General features: G+C 31.4%; 1 protein-coding gene across 1 annotated transcript; it reads left to right on the top strand.

Moving 5' to 3' along the window:
- Window positions 1-6,127: 6,127 nt before the first annotated feature.
- LOC126895945 (uncharacterized) lies at window positions 6,128-6,982 on the top strand. The gene has a single exon (XM_050668294.1). It carries the CDS (start codon window positions 6,128-6,130, stop codon window positions 6,980-6,982), a length of 855 nt encoding a protein of 284 aa, XP_050524251.1.
- Window positions 6,983-22,191: the final 15,209 nt, after the last annotated feature.

Here is a 22,191-nt window from a genome sequence, read left to right as displayed (position 1 = left end):
AAAAAAAAAAAAAAAAAAAAAAAAAAAAAACACATCATAGTAAAACCAATACCTTCTCAGCTTCGCATCGAAGCTAATAAAGAAATTTATTTTATTCTTCAGTCCAAAATAAAATATATATCTATCATAAGTGTAATTAAGAGAACTCGATTGTTTTATGGAAGAGAAACTACTATATGTAGTGTATTTTAATTAAATATCAAAAGGAACTGCAATATATAAGGCTTTAAAATTAACAATTCACTAATTATTTTTAAAATAAGATGTTTACTGTTGTTTATCAGTTCAAATATTATAGTCAGTTTTTTTTAAATAATCTGAACAAACTATTATTTTTAATTTTTCGGTATACTGAATTTTAAAATCTATCTACATTTTGCTAGTTATTATTGTAGTAAAAGATTACTACAATGATCAAACCAATCTATACAACTGAAATAATTTATTTATATTTATTATTTAAGTGAATATAATTACACAGCAAACAGTTTATTATTATATTAAGAACTATACATTGATTTATTATAAGGCCATATATTGACTCTTTTAAGACCCTATAATTAGGATTGAATTGATGCATGTTAAAGGCCAGTATCATAAATAAAAATAAATATTATCTGTATAAACTTTTATTAATAAATAATAATATTAAGTAATAAATTATATTTTATATTAAAATTTTGCACTGCATTTTCCAAAATTAAAGTAATGTTATTTAAGTTGCATTAAATGATTTTATTTTTTTATTTTTTTTTATTTATAAAATAATAAAATTTACAATCTGTACATAAGAAAAGATACAATAAGCAAATAGATGAACAATAGAATATAACACATTTGACTTAAAAACGGGAAAAAGGGAAGCTATCCAGTGATGGGACCCTTTTGACTTGAATTGGTTATTTAGCTATCACGATATTAATTTAAAAGGTCACGGCACCAGCGTCTTTTTAGACGGCGAGGAGGGTTGTCCGGAATTGTAACTGTATGTTGGTTAGCATTTAATGGATTTGGATGTAGAAGTAATTTAGAGTGAAACTTTTTATAGTATAATTTAATTAAAATATCGACTGGTTCAATGTTTAAATCTTTATGTAGGGTAAGATTGGAGACATACCAAGGGGCGGACGTGATTGTACGAAGGGAAATTGCTTGGAAGGCTTCAATTGTTTTAAACTGCGATGTTTTGGCACAACCCCATATTTGGGCTCCGTAAGACCAAATTGGTCTTAACATTGACTTATAAATGATTATTTTGTTATGTACAGGAAGTTTTGATTTTAATACAGGACATAATAAGTGGGATCTAATGTTTAATAGCTTTCTTTTGAATTTGAGATGAGGACCCCATGTTAATCTTTTATCAAGTGTAATACCAAGATATTTGACTTTAGTCGAAGAAGAGATAGGAACTCCTTGGAAGGAGAGAACAGGCATATTTTTTTTATTGAGAGTGAAAGGAACATTTACTGATTTGTCTGTATTGATTTTAATTTTCCAATTTGTGGACCATTTATCTATAAAGTCTAGGCGGAGTTGAAGAGCATTATAAGCTGCGATTGGGTCTTTATTGGAAGATAAAATGGCTGTATCATCAGCGTAGGTAGCCAAGGAGGTGTTTTGAGTTTGGGGGATGTCTGAAGTGAAAATATTGTATAAATCGACCCAACCCAACCCAACCTTGTGGAACTCCTGCTAGGATGGGAAAAAGAGAGGAATAAGAATTACCATAACGAACTTTAAAGGTTCTGTTTTCTAGGTACGAGCGAATAAGAAGGTATAGGGGAGCAGGGAGAAATGATATAATTTTATAGAGTAGGCCGGGATGCGAAACCCTATCAAAGGCCTGAGCTACATCGAGAAAGACTCCCGGACAATATTCTTTATTTTCAAAGGATGATGATATTATATCGACTAGCCTGTGTATTTGTTGTATAGTGGAATGATTTGAACGGAACCCGAATTGAGCGTTGGGTATTACTTTATGAGATTCTAAGATTGGTTTTAAATCTTTTCAAAATGATTTTCTCAAATAGCTTACCAAGCACTGGAAGCAGACTAATTGGTCTATATGAGGTTGCTATATTGGGGGGTTTGCCCGGTTTGAGAATAAGAATAATAATGGACTGTTTCCAAATGGTAGGGAAATACGAAAGTCTTAACATATGAAAAAATATAATATCATATTAAATATGAAAGTTATTAAAATAATTGTTTTTAGGGATATATTTTAAAATCTTATTCGTTATCAAGTCATGCCCAGGTGATTTATTGGACTTTAATTTTTGAATCACATTTACAATTTCATTTGGAGAGACATGTTTAGTAGGGAGAGACATAGGTAGTGGAGAATCTAAAAAATTATTTATTTTGATTAATTGAGAATTTCTAGGAATAATATCAAGGTGAGGTGTGAAAATATTCGAATGGTGTTCTCCAAAAAGATTGGATTTGTCAAGATCAGATAAGGCAAGCGAACCATCTATTTTTTTAATAGGACAGGAAAAATCTTTCAGTTTAAGCATATTTTTAGTGGTTTTCCATAATGACCGTCCTGAGAGTTGAGGGATTTGAATTTCGTGTCAAAGAGGTTGTTTTAATATTTTTGAATTATTATTTTTTAAGGAGTTAGATAGATTATTGAAAGTAGACTTGTCTGAGAGAAGTCTAGTTCTTTGTCAACGGGCGCGGGCGTTACGTTTTTCAGCAATTAGTATTTTTATATTGGAAGGTAAAAGAAAAGATTTTAATTGGAATTTTGAGTGGAATCATAAGAACATTCATGTACAGCTGATTGAATTGAGCTGACTAATTGTTGGGCTGCGGAGTCAATTTCGTTGCAAGACTTTAGAGGGATTTTTAAGTTAGTACTATTTTCTAAGGTTGAGGAAAATTGATTCCAATTTAGAGGTCCTTTGGAAAGGGAGGGGCGAGGAGGAGATTGTGTTGGAATTCTTCAATCTTTAACAAAACGGGTGAATGATCAGATGATAAGTCACATATATTATGAATAGAGTGATTTATATGATCCGAGATTGATGATATAAAAAAATCAAGTAAGTCGGATAGTCTATTCCTATGAGTTGGCCAGTAAGTAGGACTAGGAGGTGAAATAGTTGAAAAACCGTAAGATAGAATAGAATTGTAAAATAGCCTCCCTCTAGGGTTTTCAACGCGACTACCCCATAATGGGTGCTTGGCATTAAAATCTCCCCCAGCGATGAACTTGCGTCCTAATGAGGAAATAAGCTGCTCTAAGTGGGGCTGAAATATTTTTGGTCGAGGAGGACAGTATATTGCTGAAATAATCATAGGATTATGATTTATTGAAATTGAGATATTTGTTGCTTGGACAGTCTGTAATAGTACACTTGGTAGAAGGTGGTATTGTATTAAGGATGAGATGAGAATTGCAGAACCCGCATGTGCCGTACCATCTGGGTGTTTTGTTTTGTAAATATTGTAACCAGGAAAAAAATGTTTGGAGTTATCTGTGTAGTGTGTTTCATTGACTAGAGCTATATCAATTTTATTATCTATGAGAAAGTTTAAAAATTCAGATTCTTTTTGTTTAAGACCATTAGCATTCCAAAGAATGATATTAAGAGATTTATTATTAGTTTGATTATTTGTCATTATTTGGAATTAATTTGTTAATTACAGTGGTAAGTAATTGAATTAAGGGGTAAATGAGTTGTTTGAACTCTATTAAAAAAGAGGATAATTGGTTGTTAGATAAATTTTCTGGTGAGTTTATTTGAGAATCGACTTTACTTGAAAAACTATGGATTTGGGTATTTTGAGTAAGATTAAGAAAGATTTTATTGTCTGAAATGTTAAGAGGGGTAGAGTGAGTCCCATCATTGGATCGTAACTCCTGATTTTTTACAATAGTGTTAATATTTTTAAGGGGTTTGTTAGATTTGAGATTTGACCATTGTAAGTTTTTGTGTACTGAGCAACCACGGTAGTTTGCTGTGTAGTTACCTTTACAAAGAGCACAAGTAGGAGGGGTATCTTTTGATTTAGTACACTGTGAAGTGGGATGGAAGTCTGCGCAACGAACACATCTAGGAGGATGAGCACAATATCCTTTTGAATGACCGTATTCTTGACAATTTGAACATTGAATAATTTCACGACGTTTGTGAGGCTCTTCTACCTTTATTTTGCTATGGAGCAACGAAGTTAATTTGAATAATTCACTGTTGATTTGGGCGGGTTCAAGATCCACAAAAAATATTGGAAGGGGGTGTTTGGTATTTTTATGAAAAATATTTGTAACAATCAGCAACTTTCAAAAGACGGTAGATAAAGCATCAGTGTAACAAAACGGATCGAATGGTATTAATTTTGAGATAATTGCACAATTTTTAAGGTTAGAGAAAAATAAAATAACAGAGAACAATAGAACACGCACATATCACTACGGAATACAACAATCAATTGATTTAATTTTAAATAATTTTGTTTGTGCATAAAAAATAAAAAAAAAATTTTACTGGTCGTGAGAAAGTTTTATTTTGACTCGTATCATGTTGTTGTTAAAAACCCAGCACAGGGGGGTCGCGGCATAGTTGGATCAAGTATAATGATATCTGACAGTGATTAAAATCACTATAAAAAAAAAACGCTTCGATGCAAATCTTATTAGGTAAAGACATCATGCATCTATAAAAATAAGAATTATATTGATCCATACATCTTTCAAAAAGTTATAGCATTATAAAGTTAAAAATATAAAAAAGAATTTTTTTACAAAAATCGTATTTTTTTTATTAACTTTGATGTCTGTTTTCACCATGAAGATAAAATAAAGTCTGAAAATTTTTTTTACCATCATAAAGTATATTACATTAGCTTTAATTTAATATATATATAAAAGTGTTAGACTTCCCGGAACACTTTCAAAAGTTAAGTTGAAAAAGTTCTACTTTCTACATGCATTTTTAGATTTAAACCCCCCTTGTATATAGGGAAATGGTCCGATTTAAAAAACGGTATGTCGACTGAAAGATGTATATAAATACTACTTCTCATGAAAAAATGGTATTGATCCATACATTTTTCAAATAGTTATAGCATAATAAAATTAAAAATGTAAAATACAATATCGAAAATTTTCACACAAAAATAGCATTCTGTAGCCATTTTCACCGTGAAGATAAAATAAAGTCCAAAATTTTTTTTTTCATGATAAAGTATATTACCTTAGCTTTAATTTAAGATATATATAAAAGTGTTAGACCTTCCGGAATATTTTCAAAAATCAAGTTTAAAAAATTCATTTTTTGTGAAAAAGTTGTCATTTTAAATCCCCCCCTGTGGGCTGGTAAAGGGTTAAATTTATAAAAAAAATATACCAAATGATAGGTAAAGACGTCAAGCATCCACAAAGAAAATTTTGAAAATCAGCGATTTTTAAATTTGTAATTTTTTTGGAGGTTTCCTCCATTTATAAGGAACGAGGGAAATTTTTTCAATTTTGGAGGGTAATGTCTTCGACTATATACGATTTGTGATCTTTTTACGTATCATTGAAAGAAATCGGTTCTGTGAGAGCTGAGAAAAAGTGGTAACAGACACACAAAAAAAAAAGAAAACACAACATCATAGTAAAATTAATACCTTCTCAACTTTGAACTTTTGAACTTTATTACCAAAAATTCCTCTACCCACATTTAATGGCAAACTAGAAGAATAACGCAATCATGAATAAATCGATTAAGTGTTTTGTGTGCGAAGCCAATCATAATTTACTTGCTTGTGAAAAGTGTAAGTCTTTGTCTATTGCGGATCGTTTTGCTGTAGTTAAAGCTAATCGGTTGTGTTATATTTGTCTTGGTGCTCCCCACTTAGCTATGAAATGTAAAGCTGCGAAGTGTAATAGGTGTTCCTTCCGCCATCACTCTTTATTACATCGGGATTCAAAGGAGGCACCCTCTCAAGCAAGCATTGTCCCCACTACACTTTAGGGTTCTCTGCCACACATAACACGGTAATATTAGACACCGCTCTAGCACATGCTCATGACAGTTGGGGTTGTGTACAAAATTTAAGAATTTTAATTGATTCAGCCTCCCAGATAAGTGCAATGACCACTGAATGCGCCCAATGATTGGGCCTCATGTGGAACAAATGGACCGCATCTATCTCAGGTTTACCAAGTGTGAATGTACCCGGTATAGATAGCCTTGTTCAGTGCATTTTAACTCCTCGACATGCGAGCGAACCAAGATTACATCTTAATGCGTGGATACTGCCAAAGATTACTGGTGATATGCCTCATGGACCATTGATTCCCGACATTCAAAATAAATATTCTCATTTAGCACTTCCAGATCTTGGGTTTTACCAGCCGGGTCCAGTAGATGTACTACTCGGAGCAGATTTATTTTCTGACGTTATGGACGGTAAACGTATAATGGTTAGCAAAACGTTGCCAATGGCATTTGGTTCTGTGTTCGATTGGGTTTTAATAGGAGGAGTGAAGAGTACGAGTACATCCTATCGCCCGCATTGTTCAATGCTCTCTTCATTACACGTTTCTTTGGAAGAATTATTGGAAAAGTTTTGGACTCTAGAAGAACCTACCGCGAGTAAAGTTGAGGACACAGAAGATGGTAAATGTGAAGTCGAATTCAAGAAGAATTGTACTCACACAGTGTATGGCAGGTACAAAGTGGCATTCCGACAAGAAAACAATGAAGAAGTGTTACAAGGAAGTCGTCAGTTAGCAGTGCGCCGTCTTCAAAATGTTGAACGAAAATTGCAAGCTAATCCACTATTATATGATACATATCGCCAATTTATGTTGGAATATGAAACCTTATGGCATATGTCATTAACGGATAGCCATGGATGTTATGATATCCTACATCACGCGGTCGTCAAGTTCTCAATGAAGTCTGATGACAACATTTCTCTGCGGGTAGTTTTTGACGCATCAGCAAAAACTCTATTCTGGACAGTCACTGAATGATCGGTTATTGACGGGTCCCAAGTTGCAAAATGAAATTGTTGACATTTTGATTAGGTTTCGCACTCTGAGGTATGCATTCACTGCTGATATTTGTAAAATGTATCGTCAGGTTTTAATGCGACAAGATGACATACGGTTTCAACATATAGTGTGGCGACCCTCGACAACAGATTCTTTACGGGATTATCAATTAAACACGATTACTTACGGGGTAAATTCAGCACCATTTCTTACGTTACGAGTACTACGACAATTAGCAGAAGATGACGCGAAGGGTTATCCTGACGTACAGCAAGCCCTTTGTGATCTCACGTATGTCGATGATATATGTACCGGCTGTAACACCGTTGAAGAGGTACTGAGGTTGTACAAGAGGTTGCAGTCGGATTTAAGTTCAGTTCTTCACGGGGGAGGATTTGCTCTAAAAAAATGGACTAGTAATACAACGGAAGTATTGGAAGCGGTTCTAAGGACGACAGAGCAACGGAAAAAATGAGCTTCGATCAAAATGATCCGGCTATGGTTAAGGTATTGGGTCTGGTCTGGGTCACAGCTACCGATGAATTCGCTTATGAAGTCCACTATGATATTGAAACAGTAAAAGTACATACCAAGAGAAGTGTATTGTCTACAATAGCACGTATCTTCGATCCTTTAGGTTTTTTAGCACCAGCAGTGTTTGTAGCGTAGTGTATCACGTGTATACGAAGGAAAGGAGCCAGTCCTCAGTCGGTGATGGCGGATTTACCCGCGTTTCAGGTAACGGTCAGTCCTCCCTTTTCGCGAGTAGGAATTGATTTCGCCGATCCTCTCATTATGAAAGAAACTAACCTGAGGAAAGCAAGAATATATAAAATCTACTTGACATTTTTTGTGTGTATGACCGTAAAGGTAGTTCATTTGGAAGTAGTTTGGGACTTTTCAACCAAGGCATTTTTAGACGCATTGAGCAGATTTCCGGAAGACGCAGCTTGCCTTTTGAAATTTACTCTGACTGCGGTACTAACTTTGTTGGCGCTAATCAAGAATTAAAGAAGTTATTTGTGTCAGAAGAACACCAAAGTAAATTTATAAATGCCTTTCCTTGTCAATGGCATTTTAATCCTTCCGGTGCTCCTCATTTCGGTGGTTTGTGGGAGGTATCGGTGAAATCCACCAAAACTTTATAAGTCCGTACGGTAGGAAATACTGTTTTAACTTACGAGAAAATGAACACTCAAGTAATAAGGATTGAGTCTATACTTAAATCCCGACCATTGACACCCATGTCCCAAGATCCCGCGGATGTACAATGTCTCACTCCAGGACATTTTTTAATAGGTAGACCACTATTAGATGTTCCGGTCCCTGATTTTACCGGCCTAAGAATCAACTTGATTAATCGCTGAATATTGGTACAGCAATTAGGCCAGAGTTTCTGAAAAAGATGGTCTACTGAATACTTGGTTACTTTACCTAATATTAAAGTAAATGATCCAGTGATCATTAAACAGGATAATCTACCACCATTAATATGGAGTATCGGTAGAGTTACCAAAGTCTATCCAGGTTTAGATAACGTAGTCCGAACTGCGAATGTTTTGACAACTCACGGCATTCTCAAGCGGCCAGTCGTTAAGTTAGTTGCTTCAATTAATGATTAAAATATTGTCCATGTTCTATGTCACTATATACTCAACATTATTTGTATTTATCTTTTCTTATTTGTATTTTATTGTTCTTTATTCGTATTTATTCTTTATCACATAGCCATCACAGTAATCAATGAAACTATAATAGTTAAAGTCATCAGCAAGGTTACCCTCGGTTCTTACCTATTAGATTTTTTATTTTTTTATTTTATACCATTGTAATGTGTTCCAAATCATCTATGTTAGTTAATTAGTTATTTGAAGCTCCATGATTTTGTTCATTCGGCCTGTTAAACACATATCATATAATATCGGATCAATACTCCAACCTGCGGTTCTGTGTACCATCATGTTTGCAAAGATCCCGTCTTCTCAAAGGGGGAGCATGTTCAAGCCAGACGATAAGGCGTGGTGGAGACAATTAGTTCTTATCAGCCATTTTCATCACCAACTTGTTGCGCCGGCACTTGCCAAAAAAAACCAGTTATTGTTCCTATTTTTTTTTTTTTGCTATGATCAGTTACACAGCGTAAATTAAGTGCTGCCTTTGAGTTTGTTGCCTGTTATAATTATTCTCGTTTTGTTATAACTAAAATTATCGGTGACCGAGAATATTGTTTGTTCGACGGTATAATATTGCGGTTTTTGTTTGAAATTACGGTTTTGGTTCACGTTATTGAGGATTAACGTGTAATTGGCGAGGCTGAGGCGTATCGTATGGTAGCGACCTACTGAACATTTGAAAGCGTCTCGAGTCAAACACGAGTGGAAAAAATCAATCAACATGTTGGATCGGTTAAAAATATTTATTGTATATATATATATATATATAACATTTATTTGTGTGAAACATTCTTCAAGTAAGGGGTCGCCCGTTTAATTGAAATGAATATTATTACATTATTATTAAAATATTATTAAATAGCTTAATTAATAGCAAAAAAAAAGGTATTGTTTAATCTCTGGGTGATCGGCCGGCGATAGTTGTAACAGGTTTGTCAAAAAAATTAGTTTACTTCGATGTTTGATTTAAAACATTTTGTAGTCTTTTTAATCACTTTTTAATTTGACAATATTTTTGTATAAATCATCACTTAACCGTTTTCTAATTTCACTCATATTCACAAAATAATAAGAATATTTAACAAAAAATAAACGTAAATTAATAGCGCACCATAATGGAACTACGCAAACACTAGTCGATTTATGACAATATGAATATAATAAAGCTATCAATATACATATCATTAATACACAATTAATGAAAACTATTATGATAGTTATTAGGAAGTCAATATGTCATAACAACAATAAAAACATAACTCACCTTTTATAAATTTGTCTACCTTCAATATTTGCCGTTGTAGGCAGTTTCCTATAGTGCCTGCGTATTTGTTTATTTATTTCTTTAATGCTAAAACGTATATCTAAGTGTAACTACTAAAGAATTAGTAATTTAATGTTATTTTTTGTGAGAAATTAATTTCGTGGTGAATTAAAACTACTATTTAGACATTGAAATTCAGTAATAACTTAATCAAATTGTATCCCCCTTCATATTTTCTCTTGTGTACAATAATTATAATTATTATAATTGATAATTATCAATCGTTTACTACTAACTTTGTTGTGTACGAGGCAGCTAGACCGTAGGACGGCTAGCTGTGCACCGCACTAGAATGCCGTTTTACCTTAAGCCTGTTTAAAAAAGCGTTAATAATGATGTGAGTGGGTCACCTAGGAGATGACGGGTAACTATATATCAANTAATGATGTGAGAGTGGGTCACCTAGGAGATGACAGCTAACTATACATCCAATAAGTAAACGAGAGTAGACAATAATTAAATAACAAATAATCACATATATTAGAAATTCCTCAGAGAGTATCTTAAATTTAAGGGGTAACGGGGGGCCCTTAAATACTAGTGGCCGGTGAAGCGGCATAAAACAAAATAATAAATCTCAATTAGAACAAACAATAATTAACATTAAAAATAATATAAAACTCAGCTGTATAGATGACGGTGTTGGTGATGATGAGTGGACTGTATGAGATCTTGTGGTAATGGTGTCGAACATCTGAGTATGACGAGTCAGAGTGTAAATCCAGGTACGTAATGGCAGATGAGAACAGACCGCGAAAAGGCGACTACGACAATGAAGATATTTAGTGATGGTCAGGGCCCAATCACTAGTGGCGTGCAAGGGCACGTAAACATTGAGCACAAGGGTGCAATAAACAAGAAATAAAAAACTATGCCGTACAATGGCCGAATAATTTACTATTCAAGCGAAGGCGCTTGCAACAGAAAAGGAGTGACACGTAAAACAAAAACGACTGACTGACTTATGACAATGAATTGTACATGGATGAAAACCGACACGGAGGTCATCGATTTGCTGTGATGGGTGCGCAAGGGGGTGAGTAAAGCAAGATGCTGGTGATAAGCTGTCCCACGAAATAATATAATCAATGATCTTTATAACAACTGGTCAACTAGATCCTTCTAAAGGCGTTCTGTACCATACAAACTTGCTATCGTAATAAGAACTCACCCAGCTGACCACTATAGTACCTGTTTACGATTCAACCGATCCCAAGTGCCAATCGGATACATGCAATGTTGTCGGCGTTATTTCCCTTGCAGTTAAATGATATGTATTCGTCGCGGTTGTGGCTGTTTTTTAAAATGTATTTCATCAATAATTACAATCTCCCTCTCCAGTCACTTACATGTCATTTTTGTTTGTGTGATTCGAATTGTAATGGCTGCATAATTTTCACTTGGCAACCAAACTATGGGCGAAAATCATTTGTTAGCTAAGGCCTGGACATCATTTTGATTATGATCGATCATTGATAACTTGTACAACATTTCCTTATCCCTGTTTTATTTCGTTCATTACTTTCTCTTATAGGAAGAAAAAGTGTCACCTCCCATTGTCACGAGGTTTTCTTTTAAACATAAACTTTAATTAATCAAATACATTTGAATTATTTTGAATTTACAAGATCTCCAAACAGGATTCTCTTCTTTTATACACAAAATAAACAATTAATTAGGGAATATAATCTGATTATTGTACAGATTCAAAGTAGCGCCTTTATGTGGAATCACCGGCCAATCGCATTTAACAATTAAATAAAATCTACAGCTGCGAAGATCACACTAGGGATCGCTACACTACCCTCCTCTGACTTCAAAAATCCATTTTTTCTTATTAAAATCAGTTTTTTCGATAATTTAAAAATACACAAAATTATTGATACTCTACTGAAGATTTTTACTCTCTAGAACTTTTTTTAAAATTTAATTTGAACTTAAAATATTTTTCCATTTAAAAACACTTGTTTTTTTTTAAATTTTTTTGAACTAGAATATTTTTTTAAATCAGACGGAAATTAAAATAAATTTTAAGTGAATTTTGTTTTGGTGAATCTTTTATTTTAAATTTATTTGTTCATTAAATAATAATGTTTTATTTTTAAGCGTAACTGAAAAAGAAAGAATAGAAGTAAAATTAAAATAGGAGAAGAGAGTATAGAGAGGAAAGTTACTATTTGTTTTTAATAATGATATTTCTCGGTTATGAGTACGAGGGTAAACAATTAAGATAAATTAACTGCATGAATATTGATAGAACTGAAAGCCTGCATAGATCAAGAAAAAATGAGCTAGATTAACCTATTTTGGTCCCTTTTATAACCCTGTTTTTGTTAATTTTTATAGCTATATTCATGTGCAAGAAGTTTCAGAAACGTTAATATTATCTCTTTATTAAATTATTTAATACGTGTTATCTTAAAAACTAATATACTATTTTGGACAATGATTAATTATATCATTACAGTATTGACATATCAGTGACAATTTATATTATTACTTATGTGTATTTTATTATTTACATGAATGTTTTAAAATATTTTAATTTATTCCTTAACAGATAATATTGATTTTATTTGGCCATATGTAATAGCATGACAATTTTTACTTGGCAATAATTATCATAGTTTATTACTTAGATAATCAATATCAATATCAGTATCATAACAAACACATTAGGGCAGGCACGTATTCAGAATCAATTTTCGGGAGGGGGGATTAAAATTTTTATCATACAATAAATAATTTTAATGCATATTACAAAAAAGTACATAATTATATAATTATAAAATGAAAATATTTTACTGTAATAATTAAAACTTTTATTGTAATGAAACTAATGAAACAAATAATTAAAATCATAGAACAAAGTCAACCTTGCTTGGCATTTTGGAAAATGTATTGATAATTTCTTCAATATTTATTGGAATATTTCGGTGGACTGATAATAAAGCTAAACCTGTTAGACGATCTTCGCCGCAATTATTCCTGAAATACGTTTTAAATAGTTTCAAAGTTGAAAATGAACGTTCTGCTGAAGAAGTCGACATTGGGAGTGTTGTATTGATATTAAACATCAAATGTTTGGATAAAGATCTTTTGACATAACGTCTAAAGTATCGATTGCTAATTTCGGTAATTCTTAATAGGGTATGTTGCGTATACAGTCATATGGTGTCTTTGTTGTGACCGCCCCATCAATATGTGACTGACCGCTGGTAAAAATAATTGGACGAGTTCCACGCGACTCGTTAAAACAAGTCATTATTATTCATTCGCAATTAAACGCTCGCTCGAGTATCGTTGATACCAAACTGAACAGTATATTATCGTTTCTTTTTTTTTATTTTGTGTTCTTTTTGAACTATCGCAAAAGGGTGTATATACACTCATAATTTCGCAAACCAGTTCTTTACATATAAAGTGATACTCAAAACACACTAACTTTTGGTTAAGGTTAATCGTCGTTTTCCTGCCATTCTGTTCTTGTTATTAGCAAGACATACAATTTTGCCGCAAACCAGGTCACTGCCATCTGTGGATATACAGGTCGCCTTTATTGTATCATTTTAAATTACCATTAAATAATCTATTAATGTATATATATATATATTTCTATTTTAGTTAAGTTTTACTAACATTAATTTTAGTGATATTTTATGTTTGTACAATATTCTTATATAGAAGTATTAATATATGAATACTCTCAACATCTTTTAATAATCTTCCATATTATATTTGTCTACTCCTGACACCTGTAGTGTCCTCCTTTTAAATTTTAGTTAAATGAACACACAAACAGGGTACAGCTATCCATTTATCCATCCAGACCTTCAATTCTGATTCAAATGTTTCATAAGTAGGTAAAAAGGCTTTTGTAAAAATCGATGTATTTTTTAAAGTCATCACAACTTGGATCTAATTTTGTAAGAAAATTTGGAGGTAGTTTTTGAAAGTTGAAATGCAAGTTGTAATGTTTCTAAATTATAATTTTGTTCGAGTTCCCTTAAAATGTTTATAATTGGTAAATATAGTTCTTTAAACCGTAACAAGCTGTCATGGCGTTCAACCCAGCAGGTTTCACACATTTTTAAAAGCGTTTAGTGACGTGTGCCTGGAATTATGTCTTTAATAAATTTTTGTCGTAACTCAAAAATTAATAAAAATTATATGAAAATTTAAGGGTAAAAGGAAAAGTCAGAATATTATTGTTGTTGGAAATAAAAATGTGAGTGAGAGTTACTTTTGATTCGGGGTGTAATTCGAGGGTCATAAAATAACAATGTAAATTTTCTTATGGATTTAAAAAAATCTTACCTAGTAAATTCTCTGGTTCTTATAATATCTTTAGTGATGATATTGGTAAAAATTATAAATAAAGTAACACAAGTTCAAATTTTTAGTTCACAAATTAACACATAAAAACTTCGACAATGACGATCACGACGTTCGCATAGCTTAATACGGAGTACGAAAAGAACAGCCGGGAGCAAGGGTTTGCCCTGTCTTTTTATAATATTTTTTTACCCCCAAAAATCGTCACTGTCGAATTTTTAGTATAATTGTTTATTGATGAATAAGCATGAAACACAGAGATTAATACAGATGAATAGAACATAAATTATTTTGACGTTTACATAATATGTAAAAAAGAAACATGTTAATGTTATATATTATATTTATTTATTTATTTATACGGGCTGAGCCCTTGTGATACAAAATATTTTTTTAGTTACCTTAATATATATATATATACAAAAGTAAAACATATAGCAAACATAAAAAGAAAAAAAACATGAACATTTGTAAAATTAGAAGTAGTATACAATATTTGTGGTATGAGTTACTTTTAAATAATATTGAAAGAGGGGTCCTCATTGGCATTTTTCATCAGGCGTCTTATTGGCTCATTAGACACATAATTGGTGTTGCAGAAAGGGATGAAAAATGGTGAATGATGTCTTGATTGTCTTTGAGGAACTTTGAAATTGATTAAATATAAAATAGATGGCGAGTCCACTTTACCATTAAGCAAATTTTCTAAAAACTCAGTACCTAATATATTACGGCGATCAGCTAGTGAATTTAGATTTAAGTGATGAGAAATGGGTGCATATTCGTGGTCGGTATGAGGAATTTTTAATACAAAGCCAGCAAACCGCAGAAATCTACGTTGTACTCTTTCAATCAAGTAGGAGTCCGTAGCTGTATGCGGATTCCAGATGATAGACCCATATTCTAAGATTGGGCGGACTAATGCGCAGTAGAGTGTTTTTATCACATCTTTAAGCTTAAAGTCCGATGATACCCTCATAATAAAACTAAGAACTTTAAACGCCTTACAACAAATCATCTCGATATGGGGCTTAGGATCTAAAGAAGTATTAAATTTGAAGCCAAGGTCAAGAATGGTTTCATTAACACGTGTAATTTTGGTATTGCCGATGAAGTAACAATGTACTATGGGAGATTGAGAGCGTGTAAAAGATATGACTTGGCATTTGGAAATATTTAATGATAAACCCAGCACTTCAAACCAGATTTTAAATCGGTTTAAATCGTGCTGAAGATTAATACATTCCTCAGGTGAATTGATTTGCATGAAGAGTTTCATGTCGTCAGCAAAACAAAGCAACTTGCAATTCTCTAAGGTACGGCTGACTCCATTTACAAGAAGGGAAAATAAAAGGGGCGATAGATGCCCCCCTTGAGGAACTCCCGATGAGGCCAAAAGTAAATTGGATCTAGTGCCATGTACTTTTACCCATTGATATCTATTGAGGAGATATGAGTGAAACCAAGATAAAAGAGGTTCACCGAAACCTATAGTTTTAAGAACTGTAATCAACACGTTATGATTTATGGAGTCGAACGCCTTTTTGAAGTCAGTATATATGACATCAACCTGCGATCGCTGTTGGAATGCATTAAAAACATAATTTGTAAATACAATATTGCAGGTAGTGGTAGAACGTTCCGGAAAAAAACCATGTTGTTCTTCAATAATTACTTTGTTGACAGAAGTTTGAAGTTTACTTAAAATAATTTTTTCAAAAATTTTAGAGACATGCGATTGTATAGAAATTGGTCTTAATTTGAAATAACTGAGGGATTGCCAGCTTTAGGAATAGGAGACATAGAACTGGATTTTAAGATTGATGGGAAAACACCACTATCCAAGGATTTTCTGAATATGAGCCATAATGGGTATGAATTATATGTCTTAACTAGTAAAAGTATTCACCACAAATTCCATCAGGACCGACAGACCAATTACCACGCAAAGCTGTAAGATTTTCTAGAACGTCCTCAACACTAAAGATGATATTATTTGGCAAATCAAAGGTCGGTAAACTCAGTTTGTCGGTATCGAGATCAAAATTATTAGAGGAGTATACAGAGGAAAAATAGGAGGCGAATAATTCGGCCGTTTCTTGTTCGTTGGACGAAATTGCTCCATTATAGAATAATTCTTTAGGAATGTTATTTGAATGGTTGTTGTTATTTACAAATTTCCAAAAATTACGAGAGTTGATTTTAAATGAGGATTCGATGTTTTTGACGTATAAACGGTGTAGTTTTTTGGATTCAAATTTGAACTTTGCACGTAAAAATGAAAATTTTTTATAGGTATCTACACTAGGACATGATTTGTAATAAAAGTGAGCTTGTTTTTTTAAAAATAAAGTATTTTTTAGTTCTTTAGAAAACCAAATAGGAAAAGTAGATTCACGAAAAATACATTTAGGGACGAAATCAATAATAGAACGGTGCAGTACATCGTACAACACATTCATTGCAGAGTCAACATCATGGTAGCATGCCAATCAAACTGACCTATAAAAGAGCAAATACTAAGAAAATCAGATTTTTTGAAATTAAAAAATTCATGAACACGATTACAGAATGGTAATTTAAAACAAGAAGGTGAGGAAATAGTTAAGGCAGGATGGTAAGAATCAAGAGGCACTAGTGGCTCATTAGAGATGTCCACTATGAAGTTATTATTATTGCAAAAAACTAAATCAAGAAGAGAACCATGTTTATTAAAAATATTGTTTTTTTGAAAAAAATGATGAGTTATAAAAGTTTCAGGAATACTATGTGTCCGTGAGATGAATTATAACTGTAAAGCAAACCAAAATCGTCATTATCCCAAGTAATTTCCGGTAAATTATAATCCCCACAAAAAATGTAGGTATGGTTTGAATATTTTTAAAAAATTGTCTCCAAAGTTTGTGAATGGGTATCATAAATACTAGCACAGGAGTTTAGGGGAATATAAACACTACCAATAATAAATCTATCTGAACCAATTGAAAATTGAACGAAAACTTGCTCAACGTTATTGAAAGGGACATGTAAACGAAACGAGGGAATATCTTTTCTAATACCAATGAGTACACCTCCACCGCGCAAATGAGTACTACTTTGAGTACATCTATCGCAACGAAATAAATTATAATTAATCATACCAAGTTCATTATTATGGATACCATTAGTTAACCATGTTTCAGTTAAGACAATAAACAAATAATTATAAGAAGACACATTACATTTAAAATTACTTAATTTAGATGGTAGGCCACGACAATTTTGATAAAATCCATTGACAGGTAAGTTGGTAACTGAGTTTGTTATGCTTGAGTTGCTTGTGGACGATTTACTCCGTTTTTTGGAAGCGACTTTGAAACTTTCGGTTCACCATTGACGAAGATAATTTTCAAATTTGATTCGCCATTACGAGTTCTTAAATCAAGTTCGTCGTGACAGGAACGTAGGGCTTGTCGTTGCTTATGAGTTTTATCACGTACAAAACGGAAGTTACCAAAGGAGTGGTGTTGATCAGACCTTTTTTGAGTATTCAATTCAAAAAGAAGACGCGTTACGGTCTCTTTGGTATCACAAATAATTTTGATAGGACGATTGGTTCCAGGGCGGGGTTTACCAAGCCGAATTATTTTAGATTTTGCAGGGATCTCCAAACCAATAGGTTGTAGAAAATTACAAATAGACTGCCTATCATTAGTAACTCTTTCACTAATATTAGCAGACGAGGATTCTGGTACATCATATACAATAATATTAGAACATCTTTCACGCTCAAACAACTCCTGCAAGACTGATCCAATAATAGTAGATGACGATTCATTAGTTTCAAGATTGCTTACTTTATTATTTAATGTCTCGATTTCTTTATGTAGCCTAACATTTTCAATTTGGTGAATTATTCAAAAGCAAAATTCTAACTCGAAAGAATTAAGGAAAAATTGCAAAAAATAATTGCCATAGGCAATGGTTTTTAATGAATCATCAAACGTTCTTCGCATTCGTTTTTTTTATAAATTGCAATTTAAGCTGATTCAAATGTTAAAATTAATTTTTTCGACTTTAAAGAAAAAAAAAAATTGAAATAAGTTTAACTTTATATTCTATGACAATTAGTTTTATACAATTTTCATGAAAAACAGTGGACCTTCTTTTAAGGTATATAAAAAGAAATTAAAATACAATATCAAGAATTTTAACACAAAAATATTATATTTTTGAATATAATAATTATGTAATGTAACTCTTTTAGCTTTGATGCGAAGCTGAGAGGTATTAATTTTATTATGTTGTGTTTTTTTTTGGTTCTGTTACCACTTTTTCTCAGCTCTTACCGAACTGATTTCTTTCAACGATACGTCAAAAGATCACAAATGGTATCTAATCAAAGACATTACCCTCAAAAATTGAAAAAATTTCTCTCGTTCCTAGTAAACGGAGTAAATCTCCAAAACAATTACAAATTTAAAAATTGTTAATTTTAGAAATATTTTCAATTAATTTTACTTAAAACTTCCATAACTTTTTCAAAAATTACCAATATTATGATTTTAAAATAAAAATATAGAGTGTATAGAATTTTTTACATATGAAAACCAGTCATAGATTTTGTGTAAAATCACTATGATTTTTTTTTTATAGATGAATGATGTCTTTACCTTATCATTTGATAAAATTTTTAGCTTCGATGCGAAGCTGGGAAGGTATTGGTTTTACTATGATGTTTTTTTTTTTTTTTTTTTGTCTGTATACACTCAATCTCAGCTCTCACTGAACCGATTTTGATGAAAAATATGTCAAAAGAAAACAAATCGTATCTAGTCGAAGACATTACCCTTAATAATTGAAAAAAATTCCCCCGTTCCCTGTAAATGGGGAAAACCTCCAAAAAATTACAAATTTAAAAATCGCTAATTTTCGGAATTTTTTCAATTATTTTTACTAAAATGTGCGGTAACTTTTTCAAAAATGAACATATCAATATAATTTTTTTTTTATAGATGATGAATTTTTTAAAATTAAACACTATCTAAAAATTTGCATCGAAGCGTTTTTTTTTATAGTGATTTTAATTACTGTCAGATNAACCAGCAGATCAAGTAGCTTTTGGAATAAAACACCAATTTTTTTAAAATTAAACACTATCTAAAGATTTGCATCGAAGCGTTTATTTTTGATAGTGATTTTAATCACTGTCAGATATCATTATACTTGATCCAACTATACCACGTCACAACTGTGCCGCGACCCCCCTGTGCTGGGTTTTTTTTTTTTTTTTGTGTCTGTTACCTCTTTTTCTCAGCTCTCACCGAACCGATTTATTTCAATGATACGTCAAAAGATCACAAATTGTATCTAGTCGAAGACATTACCCTCAAAAGTTGAAAAAAATTCCCCCGTTCCCCGTAAATGGGGGAAATGTTCAAAAAAATTACAAATTTAAAAATCGCTAATTTTCGAAATTTTTTCAATTTTTTTTACTTAAAAGTGCCATAACTTTTTCAAAACATATAATTATAACTCTTTTTTATATAGATGCATAATATCATTACCTTTCATTTGGTATATTTTTTTTGAAAATTTGACCTTTTATCTTCCTACAGGGAGGGATTTAAAAAGACAACTTTTTAACAAAAAATTAACTTTTGAAAATGTTCCGGAAGGTCTGACACTTTTATATATATCTTAAATTTGAAAAAAAAAAATTTGACTTCTGGATTTGTCTTCATGGTGAAAATGGCTATCAAATGCTGTTTTCGTGTGAAAATTCTCGATTTTTTTTTTTATATTATATTTAACTTTATAATGCTATAACTTATTGAAAAGTGTATGGATCCACACAATTTTTTTATGAGAAATAATATTTTTTAATAAACCCTTTTTCATTCGATATGCTTTATCTTAATCGAGATATTAATAAGGAACCAGCAGATCATGTAGGTTTTGGAATAAAACACTAATTTTTTTAAAATTAAACACTATCTAAAGATTTGCATCGAAGCGTTTATTTTTGGTAGTGATTTTAATCACTGCCAGTTATCGTTATACTTGATTCAGCTATACCACGGCACCACTGTGCCGCGACCCCTTGTGCTGGGTTTTTTTTAAATCTGACCCTTTATCTACTCACAGGGAGGATTCAAAATGACAACTTTTTCAAAAAAAATTAACTTATGAAAATGTCTCGGAAATACTGTCATTTTTATATATATCTCGAATTAAAGATAATGTAATATACTGCATTATGGAAAAAAACAATTTCGGACTTTATTTTATCTTCACGATGAAATTTCTTCATTTTATATATTACATTTATAACTTTAGAATACTATAAATTTTTGAAAAATATATGGATTAATATAATTTCTTCATGATAAATACTATTTATATACCTCTTTCATTCGATGTATTTTTTTTTTAAAGTAAAACCATTTCCCTTTATATATATACGTTCCCACTGTGCTGGTTTTTTTTATATTGTAACCTTAGATATTTTTCTTTCATTTTATATAAATGTTTTGAAAATCTGACCCTTTATCTGGGCACAGGGGAGGATTCAAAATAGCAACATCTGCACAAATATTAAAATTTTTCAACTTAAGTTTTGAAAATGTTTCGGAAATTCTCCGAGCTTTAAATATATACTACAATAAAGATAATGTTATGTACTATAAGTTAAAAAAAAAAATTTGTCCCGACGACTTATCTTCTATATGATTTCTTATGATAGTGATTTTAATCACTGTCAGATATCATCTATACTTGTCCCAACAATGCCATGCTCACACTGTACTGCAACCCCACTGTGCTATTTATTCAATGGAAATGTAATATGGGTACATTATTAAATTATAATAATAAGTTTTTTACCAGTCATAGATTTTGTGTAACGACCTCGTATTATTTAAAATTAAATCGTTTATTTAAACAGTCATATTGACTATACAACGCATAGTGTGAAACAGTGTGTGAAATTTAAAATGAATTTTGATTGTTTAGAAATTTGTTACGTTACATAGGATATAAGGTAAGCACAAGTTTTATTTATACTTTCAAACCACAAACAAATCTATCACGTAATAAACCATTAAGAAAAGTTATACAATTTTTAAAGGGATATTTAACATTATTTATTCAATATTGTCTAACCCCCCAGATCAATCTACTCTCTTGTCATAAACGTTTGTGTTCATTTAATTTATTTGACCATTACCCTTATGTGCTCAGCCACTGTTCACCTTTTTGAAACCGCTCTTTATTTATATCATTATACCCTGACATATTTTGCCGTATTTAACCACATATTATATTACCATATTATTATATTATTCCATCATATTTTACTATACTATATTTTATTTTATACCCTTAAAACTTTCATCTCATTTTATTTTAAGTTTATTCATAGTTTCGTTATTTTTAAATTTTTTTTTACTTAAATTTTCTATAAATCTTTTGAAAAACTTATTAATCAAAATAATTTTTTATTATATCCTTATATAATTATCTTTCATTAAGATTTTTTTTTCTTTGAAATCTGATCAGGCTAGTAAAACTACCCACAGAGAGTTTCAAAATAGCAAATTTTGCGTAAAAAGTTAATTATTTCTATTTAATTTTTGAAAATATTCTGGAAACATTGAGATTATTAAATATATGTTAAATTAAAACTCTTTTTACTTTCTACAATTTAAAGAAAAAAAATTGCCCTAACGCCGTTTCTTTTGTAGTTATTAACAACATACTATTTTTATGAATATAAATTTAACTAAGTTAATTATTTTAATATAATTTATTTGTCGTTTTTAGATTTTCTATTTTAAACTTTATATTGCAATAACTTTTTTAAAATTGTATGGATG

Source organism: Daktulosphaira vitifoliae, unplaced genomic scaffold (genome assembly GCF_025091365.1).
Source record: "Daktulosphaira vitifoliae isolate Bord-2020 unplaced genomic scaffold, ASM2509136v1 Scaffold_1, whole genome shotgun sequence".
Taxonomy (NCBI): Eukaryota; Metazoa; Arthropoda; class Insecta; order Hemiptera; family Phylloxeridae; genus Daktulosphaira; species Daktulosphaira vitifoliae.
Note: the sequence above shows the minus strand (reverse complement) of the source record. Positions and strands in the feature narration are given on the sequence as shown.

Bases quoted from the DNA above. Each gene is read 5' to 3' on its own strand.
- LOC126895945 (XM_050668294.1), top strand. From the start codon at position 6,128: ATGTGGAACAAATGGACCGCATCTATCTCAGGTTTACCAAGTGTGAAT.